The following is a 22,327-nucleotide window of genomic DNA, read 5'->3' as shown; positions in this document are numbered from 1 at the left end:
CAGTAACTCCAGGCTTTAGCAGGAATGCGGGTGATTGATTTCAGCGCTGGGGGGCTCAGCAGCGTCCCCTGCCCCTCTGCCAGCGAGCCCTGCGAATTCAAACGCGGCCGAGCCGCTAAAACAAACCAGCACTTCACTCCGGGCTCTGGGCAAGATCACACTTCCCTTCCTCCTCCCCTCCTCTCTCCGTCCCCTCCCTCTCTGCCCCCTCGCTGCTTTTCCCCTCCCTCCGCCGGCAGAGCCAGCCCAGCCGTGCCGAGCCGTGCCGAGCCGAGCCGGCAGCCTCACACCGGGGCCGGGGCTGCCCGGAGCGCTCGGCCCGAGCTGCCCAGCCCTGCCCGGCCCTGCCCGGCCCTGCCGTGCCCCCCAAAAGTTGTGCGGAGCGCCGAGGATGGGAGCGCATCTGCAGCCGCTGGCCCTGCGGCTCCTGGCGCTCACTTTCCCCTTGGTGGCCAAGGGTTTTCCCGACGAAACCCTGGAGAAAGCCGCCAAGTCCGAGGGATATTGCAGCCGGATCCTGCGAGCTCAAGGCACCCGGAGGGAAGGGTACAATGAATTCAGCCTCAGGGTGGAGGGCGATCCGGAATTTTACAAGCCTGGGAACAGTTACCGGGGTAAGTTGTGCGTCCCCCGCATCCCTTGCCGGCGAGAACGGTGAGGATGAGGGGCTGTGGAGCCGTGGCGTGGCTCTGCCTGCCATCCCCGCATCCCTCTAGGCGTGCGCGGGTTAAGGCAGGGCGATGCGCCCCACGCGTTACTTTATTGGGGATGCTGCTTCCATGGCGAGCGAGAGGAGTTGGGTTTCGGTGGATCACTTTGCTCCCAAGCACTCCTCCTCGTTAAGAGGAATTTCCCTTCTTTTACGAGCCCTCTGCACAGGCTCAGCGCTCGCACAAGAATCGCAAGTTGCAGCGATGCAAAGCGCACTCGCTCTTCCCCCGTTTACCCGCTCCTGTGGGATTCCTTACATCCCTTTAAATATAACCCAGGGCACGGGAGAAGCTTTGGCATTCAGCAGGGAGGAGAGGAAGCTCGGAGCTCACCGTTCCTGCCCTGAAATATGAATGTTAACATAATGAGTTAGCATATGGGCAAACATTATGCAGCACGCTGCCAACTTCCCACATTTTCCACTTAGGTTTATCCCACCCCATTTCTTCTTTTTTTTTATTTATTTTTTTCCGGGCAAATGAACAGATGGTTCAAACAGGAAAGAGGCAGAGACAGTGCTAACGACCACTGTAAATAAGAGATGGAGGGAGGCATTCGTTCTTCCCTGAGCATGTCACACACAGTCCTTGAAATGAACTTCCAAAGCACATTTGGGTGTGTTTTACTAATTAACAGGCAAAGACAGGTTTTGGTCACTTTTCCTGCCTCACTCTATAATGCCTTCAGAAATAAACCTGCTTGGAACGTACTGTTAATCTTGTATTCTAAAAGCACTTTGAAGAGAACTTGGACATTTTTAGGTACCATAACTAACACACTTTTAGGAAAAAAGATGTTGGGAGATCCTTCAAAGTGTTTCTTAGGTCCAGGGTAAAGAGCAACATTTTCCCATTGCATAAACATGGGAATCTCCATATATATAGGGAGAAAAAAGTGTGCATGTAGCATAATCATTCAAAGGCTGGGAAATGCGTCTGCAGCAGTAGTTCACCTGTTTTGAGCACCACTCTGTAACTTTGCATGCTACTGACGTGATTTTTTCCCCCCAAAACTATTTTATTTTAACGCCATGTGAGGAAATGCACATTTCCCACAAGCTGGGTAGCTGTTCCAGACATTGGGATTGGTACCTGGAGTCTAGAAGATTTCATGTGGTCTGTCAGCTTGGTATATCTACTAAGCAGGATAAAGATGTGCTAAGTTTTTTGACAGTGACAAAAGCGAACGTTCTTTAAAAGTTTTGGAATTCACTTCTGTGAAAGTGTTACTGGGCATTTTCAGTCATCTACCAAAGAAGTTTCTTTTGCATAGAAATGTAGGAGGAAACTCCCAGATGAATTAGCAGAACTAATTTTCTGGAGATATTAGGTCTTGGCATTAGGAAGTCAATTAATAAAATCACATTAGGCTATTATAGCTGCTTGGAAGTGAGAAAATTACAGCTAATAGTAAAAAAGTTAAAATGTAGACCAGGATATGTGCCTGCATTTCTGATCCTTAGGACTGAAGTACTCAGGTGGCACTTTGGGGTGTGTAGATTATTCTTTAAGGACACAAATAAATTATTCTTGGAAGAACACAAATAAATGTTGTTGTAACATAGCAGTAGTTAAAACTGGCAATATACAGAAAGTTTTGAGAGCTTGCTTTCAAAGCCATTTCTACAGTCCAACTGGAACTTTGTTACTATTTTATGCAGAGGATGGAAAATCCAACTAATGATTTAAAAAATGAGACATCATGACAGGTCTGTGGGGTTTTGTTTGTTTGTATTTATTCATCTGCAAATTACTCTAAATGCAACATAGCAGACGACTTGCACAACCTCCTTAGCACTGGAGCCAGATATTCCTGTTTCCATGGCCCCTGCCTGAATGGATGCATCTGGATCCTTGGCACATTCCTTAGTGGGCTCTTGGAGCAAACCCGGTATTTTCAAGGCAGATTACCCAGGAATTATCTGTGCATGCAAGTGTGCTCCACAAAAGCCTCAGTGTAGGGACACCCATTTATCTTCATGCCATCAGTGGATGTGACACTTGAGGCTCTCAAGGAGGAGATATCTCAGCGCACTTGCAGTGTGGGAATCAGGATTCCACACTGTTTGAGGGAGTTTTTATGGCTCCCCTGCAGTTATTCACCTTTAGATCAATCAGAATCTATTTGCCCTGAGGGGGATCTGTGAAGCCTCGGTTTTCCACCTCTGGAGCTGTGGTAGAAAACAGCAGCCCTGGGCACTGAGTGGCTTCTCTGGGTGGGCAGTCTCCTCCTCTGCCTGGCAGCACTGAATAAGGGCACGTTCTCCAGCCAGACCATTAGAAATGTCTCCCTGCAGGACCAGGTGTGTGGGCACACCATCCCAGGGTCGAGGTCCTCTCCCCCCTGCTGGGCACCTTCTTCCTGGATGGAGCTGCTCCATCAGAGGCACAGATGAGCCTGAATCTGGATGGTGGTGCAGGGTAATGATCCTTGAAAACACTCAGTCCTGGCTTCATTGATTGTGGAGTTACAGTAATGATTGCATGGGATTTCCATGAAAAAATGAGGTGAGTTTCATGCTATTAAAATGTAAATAAACTTGCTCCTACAAAAAGGCAGTGGTGTGCCCATTTCACATGCTAACAGGCAGTAGACCTACTTTCTGCTATGATATCATGAAGTGATTATTCGGGAGAAGAAAAGGAGTACTAGAATAGTTATAACCCTTACATATACCTTCTGTGTGCATGCTGTTTCTGGTTTTAATGGAATTTCCACTTGTAGGTCAGTTCACTTTCTCAGTTTTTGAGGAAGGGATCACTTAAGATGTTGTCCTCCATTGCATTGCTTTGGGGAGTTCTCCTCTAAACCATGTTGAGTATTTTTCTTTCCATTTCTTTCTTCCCTCCTCAATGTGCAAACACTTTGCAAGCAAGCACTCATTCTGTAGCTACATTAGCCATTCCCACGTTTCACAAAATACGGGTGAAATTTGGAACGCGTGTTTGTTGGTACTTGTGCAGTGTACAACACAGCATGTGCAGGATGAGAATAATCAGATTTCCTGCCTGAAACCAAAGGAGCAAGTGCTTTGATCACCCCACCTTCAGCTTGGGACGCTGAGGAAAGGGGAGCGTGTTGAAGGCGTGTGCCAAAGTGCAACTTTTAAAGTAATTAGAGACTTGCCAGAGGGATGGAAGCAGACAAAAGTAACTGCTGATTTGTAATCTTCCCTTTAAAGTGAAATCCTTAACTCCGATGCATGCAGGAAGTTCCTATCGCTCAGTGAAAGTTAATTAGTGTGAAGGCGGTGTGAGCAGGACACAGCTGCTGCTCAAAACGCCGGAGTTCAGCCCAAGAACTCTCGGCTCTTATGCAACAAAGAGCCGCTCCCTTGTGAAAAACAGATGTGCTCTGACAGCTTCCCAGTGCAGGGGCAGAGACTCCAGAACAGTTCCGGATTTGGGGATAAATCCCCGTGTGCTCTGGTGCCGCCTGAGCGCACCTGGTTCCGAGCACCCACAGAACCCTTCCCAGCCCAGGTGCTCCCCGGCGTTCTGGCCTAGCAAAGCACACACCCCCGAAGGTGCAAATCCCAAAGCACAGACCCTGAATCCCCAGGACCGCTCCGCTCCGTGCGCTCCCGCTCCATCCGTGCGCCTCACCGCGCTCCGGAGCAGCCGCGCACGGACGGACCCGGCTGAACCCCGGGGCTGGGCTCGGATGGTTGGGGTTTGGGGCTGGATTTGGTTTGTTTGGCTTGGGGCTGGGTGAGTTCCCGAGCCCAGCTGCCTGGATGAGGCTGCTGAGTGAGCAGCGCAGGCTGGGGGTGGGCGCATCCTTCCCTCCCATTTATCCGGGGTTAAAACCTCTGCAAACCGCAGCGGGGGCACTGCTCACCCCAGGCATTCAAAAACTATGAGTCAGGCTTTGGAATCGCCTTCCCTTCAGATGTTTCTGTAGCGTTTCAGGTCCTCTCTCTGTTTTATAGGTAGGTGTTCAGAATTTGGAAAGCTGTTTGTGACTTGGTGAGGAAAATGAAAACTTGTTGAGTCAACTCGCAGCTGGATTCTCTGCTTGCTTGCACACATATTTGAGTGTTTCTGGTGTAACCTTTAGCTCACAGTGACTCAGAGTCTTTAATTGCATGTGATATGGAAAAATTTGATGCATGTAAAAGGCCTTTATGGCAGTTTAATTTCTAAGAATCACTGCTCAAGCAGCAGTAATGTGTTCATCTCTGTTGAGTTCAGCAGTGTGCTGCTCTCGGTTGTTGCAGCTCAGAGGCTGCCTGTGGGTTCTCATTTAGCCAGAGCTGCAGAAGTTTGCAAAACTGGACTAATCATGCTAATTATTGGGCAGGAAATGAATTAATGGATCGGAGCAATACTTTGTAAAGTAAGCAGAAATTTTAATGGCATTATGCTGCTATCCCACTTATATGGAACAAAATATGTGAAATCTTCTTTCTCCCCTAAAACCATGACATTTCAGCTCATCATAAGGTTCCATGGAATGAAAATCTGGAGAGCTGGGGGACTTCCTATTGTGCCATCACTACCCCGGATTTGTACAGGTGTTTGCAGGTTTATAGGTCAAAGAAATGGCACTTACAAAAAAGTTTGAAAATTGAAATCAATCTCTCCAATCCTTTCTTTTTTCCACATATAGTCAGAAAAGTTAGGTATTTGTGCAGGCACCATGAGTTTTAGACCCAAATACAGCTGAATAATGCTATATATTTTCAATTAGCCTATTTTATATTTTCCTGCTACTGAATTTCTGGATCAAAGAGCTCTCCATATGTTCCAAATGAACTCTGGGGCATATTTTGAAATCCACATCTTTTAAGAGCATACTGTAATTTTTAGCAGTGTGATTCAACCCCTTGCAGCCTAATTGTGTGAGAGGGAGTCTCTTGTGGATACTCTTCTATGGAGCAGCCCTGGTAGTTGTAATTTGCTCTGAAAACTGTGGGTGGTCTTCAGTTTTTATTGTGCCTGTCAGGGTTGGAGAGTGTGACAATAAAGTACCATGAGTGACTCTGCAATTTATGCTTAAAGTAAAAGCTGCTTAAAACATTAAGAGTTCAATTTTCTGTCCCTTTTAGCTTAATTCTAGAATAACTTTTTTCCCCCCTAAAATTTACCCCTGTTTCAGGAAAGGATTGCTTATAAGTTGTTGAAGAAAGTTTGGTAATTTCAAAAGTTCTGCCTCAAAATTCTGCCTCATTCTCTCTTTCTGACAGTGCTCAAAAGAGCCTCAGCTGAGGACTCTGAGATTATCTCAGCTGGTTGGAGCCTGGTGCTAAAAATGTGCCTTCAACCCCTGTAGGGGCCGTTCCCTTCAGAGCTGGGTTTGGAGATCCTTGTTGGTGCCTTCCAGCCCAGAATATCCCGGAATTCTGTGAACTCAGGTGTTGCTTGGGTGCTGCTGATAGTGAGCAGAAAGAACACACAAAGCTGTCTTGCACTGGCATCCAATCAGGGATTTAATCCTGCTGCTGGGCGCGGTGAAATCAGATTAGTCAGCCCCACATTCCCTGTGCTCTGCTGGGGGATCCAGGGCTGCCTTCCTGCCCAGGACAGGTGTGTGAAGGAGGAGGGTGTTTGCTGCTCTCTGGGATTGCTTTGGCAATCAGGGCTGGCAGCACAACCTTTGGGGGTCAGCTTCAGCCAGGAGTTTAATTTTGTGGCCTGTTTTGCCCTGAGGATGAAGCAGAGGAAGGGCATTTTGAGATTCCCCCATTTCCAGAAGCTGGGGCGTTGTGTTGAGTGTAGCTGAGCTGGAGCAGGCAATGTGGTCATCTGGCATAACAGACAGAGAGACTTTCTGTGCACCAAAGTACTTTGTCTGTGCTCAGAACTGGACAAAAACCACAAAATCAAATGTTTAGGGATGCTCCTTTACATCTAGCTTCCCCTCACACCCCCAAAACAAACAAAAAAAACACCACAAAGAAAAAAACCCAAAGTAGAAAAACCCCATGTACGTGTATCCCCACCACCAAAAGAACCCTTCTGTAGATCAGAGCAGATTATCAATCTGGTTTAAAAAAAAAGTGGAGGGAAAGAGAAAAAAGCTGAGTTATTTCATGCCAGTGTTTCTCAGTTGATGTGGAAACTTGGACTGAACATTTTGTATTCTGTCTGGCTTGGCTCCCTGTTGTCAGCGCTCTAACTTTGGCTGATGCCAACGCAGAGCACACACCTTTCAAGCTGTGAAACGACGCGCAGGTGGCTGATTTCGCAGCTGATGGCTTGTTTTTGTTGTTTTCCTGCTCATCACACCCCAGTGACGCTGTCTGCTGCCACTCCCGCCTACTTCCGAGGCTTCACCTTGATCGCCCTCAAGGAGGGGAAAGAAGGGGACAAAGAGGAAGACCATGCGGGATCGTTCCAGGTGAGAGAACTTTCCCTGACCTACACTCCTGGGAATCTTCCTTACTGTTTGCCTGGCTCGAAGGGAGGTTTTATGGGCAGAGCAGAGTGCAGAATGTGTTTTGGTAAGCATAAATGTTCATGGGTGTTGACATGAGGACAGCACAGCGCGTTTTATAATTCCATGTGTGCAGCATTTTTGGGGTCCCCCGTGGCAGGAAGGAAATGATGAATCTGACTCCATGTTCTTAGAAGGCTATTCTATTCTATTCTATTCTATTCTATTCTATTCTATTCTATTCTATTCTATTCTATTCTATTCCTATACTAAAGAATAGAGAAAGGATACAGACAGAAGGCTAAAAGATGATAATAATGAAAAACCCTTGATTCTCTCAAGAGCCCTGACACAGCTGGATGGTGATTGGTCATTAAGTTAAAACAATTCACATGAAACCAATGAAACCTGGACCTCTGTTTTGGATAAACAATCTCCAACCACATTCCAAAGCAGCAAAACCTAGGAGAAGCAAATGAGATAATTACTGTTTTCATTTTTTCCCCTGAGGTTTCTCGGCTTCCCAGGAGAAGAAATCCTGGTGAAGGGATTTTTCCAGAAAATATGGCAATGGCACCATGTGTGTTCAAGGAGTCAAGGCTCCTGTACCTGGACTGCAGCTTTCCTCCCCTCGTTCGTACAGCTAAAAATGTTATTTGTTTTTTGTAAATCAGTTATTTGAACTAGAGCCTAGGACACCTGACCTTTTATCCAAAGTGAATATCACGATTGGTCTATTCATATTTTGGCCTTTGTGTTTCTCTGCCTTGATATTTTTGTCCACTGAGATGTAGAACAGGACTCTGAGAAGTGTTTACCATGGCTGTAATGACTGTTTTATCATTCATAAATTAGATTCTGCTGTTTTATTTATGTTCAGTAGTACTTTACTTAATGAACACATTCAGTGGGATGAAATGTTTGTTATTAAAAGGATTAGAATCCAGAAGGATGATTCACAAATTGGTATTTTCAGCCACTCCATGCAGGGAATTCTGGAAAATGGGAGTATATATAACGTTTATGAAAGAAGGTAGAAATTATGGAAGTAGGTTTGGCTCTCACATGAGGTATTGTTTGCTGTTTGACTTTCCAGGCTTATAAATATTGTTGAATTGCATTGATTACAATTTACAGTATGAGTAATAATAATGATAATAATTTTGATAGTGATTTCTAGGCGAAGATTTCACTTGCCTTGGGTTTCAAGGTTTGCAAGGGCAATACTCAAGTTTCAATTTTGGTCATCTGCAAGGAGCCAGAAATGAACATATTTTCCTAAATTTCTTCTAGATTTTTGTATGTAGCAAATCTGATGTGCAAACTCAAGTAATTGCCCAATTTTCTTCAATGCTGAGTTTGCTTAGAGGACTCTGTCTGGTTTTCATATATTTAGTTAGAATATCTAGAATAAGTGAGAACTTCTTTGAGGTTGGAATAACTCCATCTCCCTTACAATGAAACAAATTCCTATTTGGGAGAAATCTTTTTAATATTTACTTTTGATAAGGTTGGATTTTTAAAGAATAGGCTGGTATTGAAGGATCAGCTACTGCTAAGAAATAGAAATAGTGATGTTTCATCTATTTTAAAAGAAGCTTGTCACCATTAATTTCTTCATTTCAGTTGTTAGTATCTCTGTGGCTGTGGCTAATGGGAAAAATTTGGCCTGAGTTTTGTCTTTATTTCTAATTCATATTGAGAGACTCACTAAGCTTTGGTGAAGTACAGAGGCATTTTGAAGTTAGCAGAGTGGGAAGCAAATGGAAATTGTCTATAGATGGATAAAAAAAATCCCAATGGATCTCAGTTGAGGGAAGATTGCAACCCATACAATGCGCTTAATTAAACAATCTGAACTCAGTGTTCTTATGGGCAGGGGGGAGCCTCAAAGGTTATCCATAACTAAATTTGTACATCTGTGGTTTAAACACCATGCTCATCCCACGTTAGCACAACTCCCTGAAGTTTATTCAGATGGTGTCTGCCTGTTCTGCCTCTGTGGATACAGATTGAAGATTCTCATTTAAGAATTCAAAGAATGCTTGCAGTGGTAAATACAGACGTCCCTTGTACCATGGCTGGGTGGTAGCAACCAGGAGAAAAAAGATGTTTGTTTCAAGTGTTTGCACTGTGTTTTTATTAGAAAGTGGAGATGCCAAGGGTGGCTGAGCAGCTGTGCAGAGTAAGGAAAAGCTGTGTGTGTACAGTAACGTGGATGCCACTTGCAGCTCTGTTTTCCCGCTGTTCAGATGGAGCATATGCCATCCAACAGCTCACACGGTGCAGCAGAACTCAGGGGAAATTCCTTAAGAGCGGCATGAGACTGAATGCTGCTTCTGGGCTGCACCTCTGCCTCCTCCACGAGGAGACACATCCACTGCTCAGAGCCTGGCCAAAAGAGAGCACTGCTTGAAGCAAGTGCTTCACTGCTGTGGGATTCACGTTCTCTGAGCAGAGAGAGACAATTCTCTCTCTCAGGCTTTTTCCTGGAGAAGCAGAGAAAAGAATGATCCAAAGAATCCTTATCTCCTTTGCTGCTCCTGTGTTTTGTGCACAAGTGGAGCGCATTGTGGAAGACTGTTTACCTGAAGGGATGTGGTGATTGGATTCTGGTGCGAGTGTTTTGTTTCCTTGGCCAACTTCATCAAGCTGTGTCCTGGCGGTCAGTCAGGAAACAGTAATGAGATTTTGTTCAGTTGGGTTCTTGTTCAGTTGTTCAGTTTAGACGTAGCAGTATAGATTAATATAGAATAATTTAGTATAATAATAGTATATAGAATAATATAGAATAATATAGTATAATAAAGCAATTAATTGATACAATGGAATCCTGCTCATCATTCTTGCCGCCCGTCGGGCAAAATTCCGCTGATACACCGGCATCAGAAAACTTCCTGGTGTGACCACAGAATGGCATGAAATGGGAGCTGACCAAGTAGGATTCTCCTTCCATGACTTAGAGCCGTCAGACACTTGATTTACATGCCTCAAACTGTGAATTACAGCAGGTTTCCTGGAGAAAACCTTGCCCAGGACCAAACCCCTGGTGTCAGATTGGGCAGCAGGGAGGGCAGTGCGTCAAAGATCTGTGAAAGAGCATGTGCTGGTAAAGAGGGGCTGCCATGGAGTTTTTGAGGTGGATGTGGCACATCTAGAATTTAGAATTGCACTGTTCCCAGGGTCCCAGTGCAGCTGGAGCAGGGGCAGTGCTGCAGCCCATTTGTGAGCAGCAGCTGTGAGCTCCTCGTGGCTCATTGCTCCTGTGTCACTCTGCAGGTCACCAGGTACAGTCAGTCTTCATTAATCATCAGGCTGCAGGGTTGTGATCCTGAAAATAGCACAGCTCTTAAAATTCGTGGTTGGACAGGTGTTTTTTTTCTGTACACTTACTGGTTACCCCTATACTTGAGACCTTAACAAATGTTTGGTGTGGACTCCACCATCCTAAATCTGTTCTCCTCTGAGAAAAATGAGACTTTAAAATCTGATTTTACTGTTTGTTTACTCAATGCAATTCCTTGGTGTTTTTTGTCCTTGTAGTGCACACAAGACACAATCCAGCCTTAAAATAAATCACTTTGTCTCCCAGAAACATGTGCTAAATAGCTAAATTAAATATGGCTAGGGAATCCAAGATGCCAAATTCAGCCACAGAAATCTGGTGATATAGAATAGGGCTCTTATGCCAGCAGTAATTGCACAGCTCAGTGAGGCCCTCTGAAAGCTTTGGGTATCTGTCCCATTGGCCTCTTTGCACAAACCATTCCCAGCTCTTGTCATGCAGACTGCTGATCCCTCTCTTTTGTAATGTTTAGCAACAGTCTGCAAATCGTTTGGAAGGCAAATGAAACCCCACTCTTCTGCACTCACCACTGGCTGACTGCAGAAGAGTGCCTGTACAGGCCATTTGAATCAACATATGCATGCAGGGTGATGGATTCGGTCTGATAAATAATGTACAATATCAGAAATGCAGCGCTGAACCTCATCTCATCTGTCTTCCTTGTTCTCTGAGGAAGGATAAATATTCCAAGGAAATTTTTGGTGGGTGTTTTGTCAATCCGTGCTGAAGTGTTCCAAAAGAAGAACAAATTCATCTCTCCAAGTTTAAACACTGCAATCTATTGTATTTAATAGAAAATTTAAGGAGAACTTTGTAGATCTTTTACTAACATCCAAACTGAGTCTTCACTAATCGTGGTTAAATTGCTCTCTTAAGAAATTGTCTTCCTCAATTAAGAATTTTCTTGATACATTATGAGGACGGTAGTCTGAAGTTTCCTTTATTCCCCCTCCAATTCCAAACACACTCTACCTGTTCATTATTCAAATATTCATATTTTCATTGTAGGCTATCTCGTTCCAGCTTTGCTTTGGAGTCCCTGGTGTTCAGGAAGGATTTTCTCAGTCTGTGGTTTTTTATTCTTTTTTTTTTTTTAATGTAGAGCTTCCTCCTATTTATCAAGGAAATTATGAACTGCAATCCTGTCCTTCAGGATGCCATTCATTCCTCCAAAAAAGGGTACTATTTGTGAACATACCTGATAATTAAACACTAAATAAAAAAAAAAAAAATAGAAAATGTTTTTTTAAATTAAGATATTAATTATAAATAGTAATGAAATAATAATGTAAAAGTATAAAATATATAAAAATAATATAAATAATTATATAACTACTTATATATAGATTATATATATATTTTAATTATATATAATTATTTAAATATATATAAATGATATAAATATATAAATATATAATATATAAATATATAAAATTATATATAAATATACACCTTTATATATAATATAATATATAAATTTATATATAAAGATATAATTTATATATAATTATTTAATTATATATAATTGCATAAAATTATATATAAATAATATAGATATATATATAATATATATACATATATAAATAATTCTATATATATAAAATGGTATGCAAACATGTTCTGTTTCTATCATGTACAGTGATAAGCTGAATCACAAAGACTCAAAATTAAGCAATTCCTCGTACTCCTTTGGCATAATCACTTGTTAGATTTGTATCTTCCACCTGCATTTTGGTGATAGTTTAGTGTTAAATGCCTTCAGCACAGTAGTTCCCCTGGAGGTGTCTTTTTGCCTATTTTTTTTGCTCTAGAGTGAACCAGAAAAATTCTTAGTTTAGCTGGCTGAATTTAAAAAAGCAATGTAAGAAAGTGAGCAGGCACAGCAGCAGCCAGAATGAAGGTTTCACTAAAGATGTGGCATTTATAAAAGCTTGAGGCTGTCCTGAAGAAGAAAACATTTAAGGAAAATCGGAGTAGCCAGCTAAGTAAGGTGAGCAAGAGGTCCTTTATCTTTGGTCCCTGCACCAAGAGCCCAGAAACATCCTTTGTTTTTGGTCACCCCATTCTTTTGATGCTCTTTAGTTGACTGATGTGCTCAGCAAGGCATTTAGATGAAAAGGTATTTTTACAACCTCTTGGAAAACCAGGTCCTCTAATGCTCTGTTGCAGCATTTTATAGGGATCTTACATCTTCTTGATACAGTGCATTTTGAAAGAAGCAGTCTTAAAAGGCTTTCAGCCATTTCAAATTATTTATTCTGGTATTTATAAGCAAAGGTTGTTTTATGGTTTTTAAGAGAATTAATGATTGCAATTATTTTTTAAGCCTTTAATAATAAAAATTCAGGTATACTTGGGTTATCTTGATTTTCTTTTAGGCTTGTTATGTTTGAGTTTTTTAAGCTTGCATCCCAGTTTAAGCTCCCCGGGCTACTTTGTAAATAACTTTTTCTGAGGTGCATGAATTGATGTAGTTTTCTCTAACAAGCCCAGAACTTCCAAGTATTTTGCTCATGTTTGCATTCCCCACATTCCCTGTCCCAACATCTCATCACTGAGACAGAGTCTGTCATCTGAGTGCCTAAAAGCATGTGGAGGTAATGATCCAAAGCTATAATTACAGGAATATTTTAAACGGAATATGCCAGGTATAGGATTTGTAGACTAAGCAGGTAGACATGAACTCTGAGTCTGTAAAATTTAAATCTCTTGTTCTTTTGCATTTACAAGAGCATTCCCAAATTTCCTTTCTACAAGGATCACTGCAAATATTATTCTAGGCATAAACCCCCTGTATGTTACGATGGAAAACCAAACTCCAGTCCACCTTTCTAGTAGGGTGGATTTGTTTAACCTTGATGAACACTTTCACACCTTTTTTCCCGAAATCCAGATTCTGTATTTTTAATATTCAGGGATTAAAAATGAGCTTAAAAATAAAAATCCACAAAAAATGTATCTTGCCACTGCCAGTTTTAGCACTGACTGGAAAATGTGAACACTTTGAGTGAGATTAAATAGAAATATCTCTGGTACACTGGAGAAACCTCAACCTGAATGACTTAGAGGCAATATTTTGGTTAAGAAATTGCCTCAGGAGGTGAGGTAGTTATATCTTGCTTTAGAGCAGTAAAAGGTGATGGAACTTGCAGAACAGAAGCAGCTTTGATGGTCATTATTTGCCACTGATGAGGCTGGAGAAAAACCAACCTGGTTTTTGCTTCCTTCCTTTACGTTTTTATTCAAGTTTTATCTTGTGCTGTGAATGGGACAAAGAAATCTTTGCATGGTATTGTTTTCCAGGTTTTGCAGCTCTGGTTTGTTACACCTTGTTGATTGTGCACTGAGCTGCTGTGTCTTTTAGAATAAATGATTCAAACCATAACATTTCACAGCCAAAATCAGAAAATACAGGAAATTTCTGAATACTCTTTTGTTATGTATTTTATGACAGTGGATCTTTGAACTACTAACACAGGTACAAAGAGGAAATGAATATGAAATTGTACTTGCAGTGTAACTTAGTTCACTGCTGAACAAAAATGGGATTCAGTCTCTTAGGCTGGGCTCATTCTTCTGATGTCCACTTGCTTATCTCAGCTTTGTTAGAGTGCCTTTTCTGGGGGTTTTCTTGCTACATCACTATCATCACTTCAAGAAACAACTTTTTTAGTTAATTTGGCTTTAGTTTATCTTCTGACATTTCTTTTTCTTTGCCCTTTCCCTATCTTCCTGCTTGGCTGTGGAAAAAAACATCTAACTTCTGGCCACATAATATTTAGTCCACTTTCTTTAATCTAATCTAATTTGTCCTCTTTTCCTTATTTTTTAAAAAAATTATTGGTTTTTTTGTCTGCTGGGGAAATGCTTTTTCTTGAGAATGACTTCAAATGATGATTGTGTCTCAGTAAGAGCTTATGTTTTTTGGAAAGGGTTATGCCTAAACAAATATTTAATTTGTGATGATTCAAGTTCTGTTTTGGAAAAATACCAGCCAAAACACAAATGAAAGAAACCCTCTGAAAACAGTACAACCGAAAACAGGAAGCATGCTTTTTGAGATTGGTGAGCTGAAACTCCAGGCTCCTCTTCAGACCCAAAGCTTATCAGAGCTGGAATATCTCAAGTGTAACTTCTGCCCTTTTTTTGCACACTGCCAATGCATGAGAGCCAGATTACGTCATGGTAAAATATCAGAATTGCCTAATTAAACCCCCTGTTCAAGAATAATATCTATTAGTTTATTCTGTTCTTTGGGCTGGCATTAAACTGCAAGACTTCCTGGTTCTAAGAGGCTTCTAAAGAGACTCATTAAAGAATTGTTTCCTAGAATTTGGCACTGACACTGAACCCTCAAGAGAGGAAATTACACTGGAAATTACAGATCCCAGATCCCAGTCTGCTCCTCAGACAAATCAGTGTTCAGAGTCCCACTCTGGGGCTCTTGGGGGGGTTTGGGATTTTGGGATTATTTGATGCCTGAAGAGGGTTCTCTGTCCAGGTTCTTGCAGTCCAGAGGCCAGTTTTGCATTTGCAATTGTCTCACCCTGAGACCAAGCCTGGGTCCCTCTAACTCTGTTGTGTCAATCAGTGAGAGCTGTGTGGTCTTCCCCGGGCAGCGTTTAAGTGCACATATCTGTCTCAGTGACTCTGAGGGGATTTGCTTCAAATATCCATTTATTTCCAGCCTAGGTAAACTGCCCAGCTCATTGTTATTCCTCTCTCAGATAATCTTTCTTCAGATGGTGGCACCTGGGCCGTGCGAAATTTTGGTGAAGACATTTAACCCCCCTGGCAGCAGTCAGATGCTTTACAGGTGCCATATGGCAGCTGTCATGGGTTATAACTCCAGATGTATGTAGGCTCCAGGTTCACTGGAACATCTATTCAGCAGCTCTTCCTTCATTTGTAATGCTGCCATTATGCTTTCCCTCCTAGATTTCCCTTTTTGTCACCCACAATTCACCCAGGGCAGCCATCAGCTCCTCTGGTTTGTTTCTCTGCTGAGAGACATCAGCACGCTTATCTCTCCGCTCCTGTCCCCTCCTGAAATGCCCCAAGAATTCCCTCTGAGGTAGTTTGCCTTTCTGCTGAGACCTTCAGCACATCACTTCCAATCAGTGGGAGCAGGAGTTTGTTCCTTGCCCTCCCACTCTGCCTCGGGTTAGAGAGCATTTATCAGGCACTCCCTGCTGCCTGCACTGCCTGAGCCATCGCTGCCTGCAATCCTCACGCTGGCAATGTGGAGCTGGACACCTGTGCCACCCCCAGAATGACACAGGCCTTCAAAAGGAAGGGTCATTCTGGGAAAATGGTTTCATTCCTCCACTTCTCTCCAAGTAAGAAGTCAGCTTCCAGCCTGCAATGATATGGAATTATGTCTGTGCCCGAGAGTCTTTTCTCATGATGTGTTTTCCCACCATGTGAATTGGGAGAGTGCGGATAGAGGGGAGGAGGGTGAATGAAAGTGATGCTAAAGGCTGAGGCTCCGCTTGACAGTTTCTCCAGGTTATACAGAAGAAAATATATATATATGAAAGAAAAATATAAATACATATAAAATATAAATATATATAAAATTAAAAATATAAATACATATAAAATATAAATATATATCTATATATAAAATATAAATATATGTATAAATATATAAAAATATATATAAGAAAATATAACAGAAGAAAAACCCTGTTGTCAGTCCTCTGGACTTCTGAAGATATACAGATGCCAGTAGAAAGTCTCTCAAATAAGTTTAAATTGTGTTCCTTCTTTTATTCCTTTTTGTTGTTGTTGTTTTTGTTTGTTTGTTTGTGGGGTTTGTTTTGGTTTTTTTCCCTTTTTTTCTTTTCCCCTTCCACTGTTTGGAGAGGTTTTGGTGACTCCTAAGCAGAATGGCTGTTTTAAATTCAGGAGTTTACCTACCTGACTCATTTAGGAATGGCTGCTGTAGGCAAAATCCATCCTCCAGGCTTCATGGTCAGTTCTCCCTGCAGCTCACTGCTGAATTAATTGCTGCTAGACTGACAGTGCTGCTCACTGTGCCTGTTGTCTTGAGAGCTGCTTCCTGAATCCAGAAAGCACTTTTGCATTATTCAAGTGACAATAGTTTTAGCTTCCATGATTCTAGACTGCTCAGACCTAGCCCTGAGAGTCCTCCTTCTCAACTCATCCCTTTCTAATGATGGGAGTGACCTCTCAGTGTTTGCCAAGGATGTTGTTTCAGCTTCCACTGCTGCCCTGAGCAGTTGTAGTTGATTCTTGTCTTTGCTGTGATGTCTCTCTCTCTCTCATGACCTCACAGCCCAGGCTCATTACTCATCTGATCACTGAGCATTTATTTATCCTGCCTCACAATGATGTAAGACCTGCCCAGGAAACGAGCAAATCCTTGGATTCTGGCACGTTCAACATGTTTGCCTTTTGGTGCTTTGTCTTCACAGACCTCCAGAGATGGTTTTGGTTGTTTCACTTTGTGCAGTGATGAGTGGAAATCTCTAATGGTGTCCTCAGAATGATGTGCAGGGGCTCACACAACTGAGAAATTTGCCCTCTCATCCTAATCTCATCGGATGTTTTGCTTCAGTGCTAGTGTTTACTCAGGAGACTTTGCAGACGTGTTTCTCATCAGGATGCTTTGTTTTCCTTTGGTCTGTTTTCTCACAAAACTGTGCAGCAAAGCTTGGATGTAGCTTTGAGAAGTTTTTTTTTCCTGACCAGGTTGAGGCTTTTTGGAGTCCCAGACTAAAAAATCCATGTAACGTTGCTCTTTCTTTCGCACTTTTGCAGCACTTGTGAGGTGAAGAGATGAGTCTAACTCCATGCTCTCAGAAGGCTGATTTATTATTTTATGATATTATATTAAAGAATGATACACTAAAACTATACTAAAAGAGAAAAGGATACAGATTGAAGGCTTAACAAGAATGATAATAAAAACTCGTGACAGACTCAGTCTGACACAGTTGATGGTGATTGGTCATTAATTAAAAACAATTCACATGGAACAAATTAAACATGCCCCTGTTGGCAAACAATGTCCAGACCACATTCCAAAGCAGTAAAACACAGGAGAAGCAAATGAGATAATATTGTTTTCCTTTTTCTCTGAGGCTTCTCAGCTTCCCAGGAGACGAAATCCTGGCGACGGGATTTTTCAGAAAATATGACAGTGACATACCACTTGCCACTATAGTTATGTAGTTCTGCTTTCTGAAATGATTCTTGACTCCTGCTCCAAGTAGTTGTGCCTCTGGAAGGACCTGTTATTGGGAGTTTCCCAAAATGGAAATTTACATATGAACAGTCACTGAAAGGGGGCAAGAAAACTTTCTTTGTGTTCCTCAGAAAAGGGCTGTAATTTTTTTAAACTTTATCTCAAACCGTCCCCCTTCTGCTCTGTTTTGTCTCCTTTTTTACTTGTTGTGAGAAGAACTGAAAGTCATATATTCAGCTCCACTTTTCTCATGGTTGCATAAGAGGCAGGATGTGAATGTACACATGTTCTGCAAAACCAGAATTTTCTGGATTAGGTACTTTTGGTTTCGGTAGCTATAGACAAGTGACTATATAATGAATACTGACACAGGCAAGATATTTACACAAGCCATAATTATTGGGAATCTGTTGAACTTCTGGCACAAAAATAATTATTTTACCAAACAAATATTTGCCAGAAGACGCTTTGTATTTTTTATGCACAGTTACTTTTGATTCTTAAAACAGCATTGAAATTAATTTTAGGACAAGAATACATCAAGAAAAACGAAGAAATTCCCGATCCAGTTGCACAAAAGCTGATGTTTGGCTCTTGAGAATGCTTTTCAGAGTAGTCAGTAATTAGAAAGGGAAATTCCCTGCTGGTGTAGAGCTACCATTTTGTTCCCTGCTCCCTGCATTGTTGCTGGGGGTAGGTTATTATGCAATCCCTACCCAGCTCATCCTACCAGACTGCTCACTAATTTGTAGGCTGTAGGTGTAAATTGAAATGCCTTCATCCTTCTTCTGTTTACTTCACAGATTGAACTGGGCCCCAATTATTCTCATCTATTGAGTGAATTGAGGCGCTGTGGCTGCTCTTGCCTCTTTTTTTTTCCTCCTTGTGGGTGGGCACAGTTCATTTGAACCTGCTTTTCTTTCCCAAAGAAACGTTTAAAAGACTGAGTGTGTAAGAGGTAGCTTTGGTACTCAGTGTTCTATAACTTTAATGATTATATATCTTGACACAGTCAGTAGTGTAATAGAGGTTCCTTAGGGCATTGCCAGTGTTTATTCATTATTTGTCAGGCACACATCAGAGTTTTGTTCTCCTACAACCCATTTATTCTCTTCTTCTTTTTTTTTTTTTCTTTTTTAATATTTTTTTTATTTTTCCTCCTAATTTCAGCTGGATGAGTAAAGTTGACTCTGCTTGTATGAGAGATTTAATTATACCTGTCATTGCTCTTTTTAGCCTGTTTGTGACAAACTTATTTTAGCTAACAGACTGCTTTTAAATAGGAAGAAGACAGAGTAGAGGAGAGGGGGGCCATAAAGTAGCAAACAAATTGTGAAAATGGAAAAATACTTTTCACCACAATCTCTCTTGAGCAATAGGTGCTTTCCTAGGAAAATGAGCTCCCTATTTTATAGCATTACATGAGGAATGCCTTCTGGAAGCTTCAGGGAGGTATTTTAAATGGTTGCTTAGGCAGCAGTTTGCCTCTTGTTGCTGTCCTTTTGCTCTGGCCTCTCTTTGCACGGTGCTGTGGGAATCCCACATGGAGGAGTCAATGAGAAACCCCCAGTCAGTAAATCACCCCCCCTCACTAATCCCTCCTGTTAGGCAAATCTGCCCACATGTTGTGATAAATCCCAGATTAAGGTAATCATAAATGTTTTCTGTATTAGCTGCAGTGGGGTTTTTGGACTGTGCCAAGTTTCTTGGCTTCCTTTAGAATCTTTCAGTAACCCAATTTTGTTGTCCACAAAGATTGTCCAAAGTGCTTGTGTGAATTAGAATTGGGTTTGATATATTTATAGACACTGGCCTTATATAATGGCCTTAGCTTCAATCCCTCGTGTCCAAACAATAATTTCTTAGAGATTGTGTAAGATTTCCCCAAAAGATGGCAAAGACCCAGATGGTAGCTTCTCAAAACTCCCTATTTGCCTTTTTTTTTTTTTTTTTTTCTCCTTTTAGTTCATCTGATGTTCCACTGATTGCATTACTTGCAAGATGAATTAAAGCCACGTTCTGCACAGGCAGCTCTGTGTGTGGTGCAGATGTTGCTCCACTGGCAGGAAGAACACTGTGTACATGGCAGGGTGTTCTTGGGCTTCTGAACCCATTTTCCCTCTCTCTGCTGGCTGTGAGAGAGGTTTGGGATTTCCTCTTGGGAGGAGCAAACCTGATAAAAGCTGTGGAAAAGCTGGTCCTGGAATTTCACCATTTCTGGTCATGTTTTTACATCTTTACACATCACATCCTCTAAAAACTTGGGATGTGCCTGAGCCTAATAAGCTAAATTTACATAAATTTGGAAAGGGGTGCTGCAGGATTAAAAACATGATGAACATATAAAGGGAGGATAAAATGCTGAGCTCATTAAGGTACTTGAAAAATTCTCTTGAACTTTGAGAAATCCTAGCTGAATGTTTTCCCAGTTAAATTTACTTAGTCTTGTCCTAGTGATTCTCCCTTGTCAGTGCTCCACATTTGCACATTTATGGATATAATACAGCTCTCAAATATGATTTTATATTGTCTTTCTGATTAAGACTCCAAAGCTTTTTACATGAACTAACTTCCATAAATATTTATTTTCCTGGAATGTAAATTTATGATATGCACTTTGCAGAAGATTAAGCATTGAAGGAACTTGCTCAAGATTACACATCAGACTTGAGCCATGACCAAACTTCAGGGATCCACCTCCCAAGTCAGGAATGTTTCAATAATCATCCATCTCCTTGCATATAAATATTGTCCATGCTTTAAATAACAAGTGTTTGTTAAATGTGGAACCTTCCAATCATGAATGTGAAATATAATGCAGAGATTTTAAAATAGGGGAGCACAGTCTAATTTTATATATTTGGTAGGAACCATAGAAACAATTCCAGTAATAATAGCTGTTGTCCTGGTATGTATCAGAAAGATAAGCAAATCTTTCCTGCTACAGGATTAAAGTGATGAAACCCCTCCAAATACTCTCTTAGCACTCTGAGCAGGCTTAGTCACTTAAACAAATAAATGTGTTTGGATTCATGCTATGTTTTAGTTCTTCCTGTTGCTTGGCACAGAATCAGAAACAGCAACATTTACATGAATTTTGGATCACTAAACTGGATGGTGTAATGCCTACTGTGCTCTGTAGAACATGGAAGTGTTACTTTGCTTTTATTTTTTTTAAGTGAAAATGAGAAATAATAAGAATCTCATCTATTAAATCTGATTCCTCGCCTTTAATTTTAATACTTCTCTAATTAGTTCATACTCCAGAGAGTAGCTGTCATTTATCAAGGGTTGGTATCTCCTGCAAATTAATTTTTCTTTTAGATGTGGTTGAGTGTCTGACCATCACAGGAGCTGTTTTTTCCTTTCTGAACCAGTTTTTGCTTTTATTCTTTTTGCTCAAGTTGTTTTACAGTTGCATTCCTTGTAGAATTATTTTCTCAAGTACCTGTGCAAAATGTGTATGATTAGTCTCCAAAAGATGGAAAAGCACAGGAAAAGAACAGATCCAGGGTGCTGACTTTGAGCTTTATGCAGCTTTTCATTGAAATTTATTGAGAGTAATTCAGAATGATATTGAAACTATCAAATGCCTCTGAACAAACACTGGTGTGATTGATCATCCCTCACACCTGAGACACATTTCACCAAAATTCAGCTTTAGGAGTGAGAGGTGGCTTGAGACTCCTCATGAGTGAGAGCTGACCTGCAGGGCAACATTCATGAAATGTTGCCATGAATGCCATGAAAATGTGAATTATTTCTCACTCTTCCATGCTCATGTGCTGCAGATGCTTCGATAGATGGGCTAGATTGTTCCTGCCCCTCATGGCGCAATTCTCAGATAAAAACTTTCACAGTTTCACCCTTCAGATCCTCACATGGGAGTCAAGAAGGAAGGGACAGCTGTTTCTGTTCCTACACACCAGCACTGCATCTCTTTGAGAAGGTGGTTTTGTCTGGGCTCAGATTTGGTGCTGCACTGTGTAATTGTTTTGGAGAGAAGCACGGAGAGAAAATGAACTCATCTGGCCGAAAGAAGCTTTGTTCCAGGTTGGAAAAACTACCTCTAGCAGATCACGTGCAGGAAAAAAGGGAAGGAACTGCAAAGAAGCAATTTGTAATGCATGTAAAAAATGAGAGCAGAAATTCATTCAATGCCTACTTCATAAAATCATGGAGCAGTGTGGGTTGGAAGGGACCTTGAAATAGCATCTGATCTGACCATTCATGTGAAAAAGAGTCTGGATTAAGTTATTTTAGTTATTTTGACCCTTGTCCAGCCACTTCTTGAAAACTTCCAGAGATGGAGATTCTATCACACTCTTGTGGATTGATTGTTCTCACTGTGGATTTTTTTTTTAATAGAATCATAGAACATGCTGAGTTGCAAGGGACCCCCAAAAGAAAATTTATTTACCACCCTCTTGGTCTATAATTACATATATAGAATTTCTATTCATCCTAATGGAATTTCAAATAGAACAACTTTATAATCTGGAAAAGCATAATCATCAGAAATGAGATTGATATACATTTGTGGTTTTTTCTGGTTTTTTTTTTTTGTAGTTGCCATATGTCTGGTAAAATGAGGATACAATTTTTTAATTGGGAAGTATATCCACAGCCATAAAATTGAAACATATAAAGAAAACTGTTATTTCAAAACAAAATGTGCC

At 41.3% G+C, this 22,327-nt stretch overlaps 1 protein-coding gene across 1 annotated transcript in view; it reads left to right on the top strand.

The window, feature by feature from the left end:
• The first annotated feature begins 275 nt into the window (after window positions 1-275).
• The window catches only part of SPON1 (spondin 1), a 181,503-nt gene continuing 159,451 nt past the window's right edge, over window positions 276-22,327 (top strand). Inside the window, exons 1-2 of the mRNA XM_054283667.1 lie at window positions 276-614; window positions 6,947-7,053. Of these exons, the coding sequence (XP_054139642.1) occupies window positions 392-614; window positions 6,947-7,053 (330 nt within the window). The 5' untranslated portion in view covers window positions 276-391. The remainder of the gene's footprint in view (window positions 615-6,946; window positions 7,054-22,327) is intronic.

Source organism: Melozone crissalis, unplaced genomic scaffold (assembly GCF_028551555.1).
Source record: "Melozone crissalis strain CALT ecotype California unplaced genomic scaffold, PUWL_Pcris_2 ptg000038l_1, whole genome shotgun sequence".
Lineage (NCBI taxonomy): Eukaryota > Metazoa > Chordata > Aves > Passeriformes > Passerellidae > Melozone > Melozone crissalis.
This window is presented reverse-complemented; position numbering and strand designations above follow the sequence as displayed.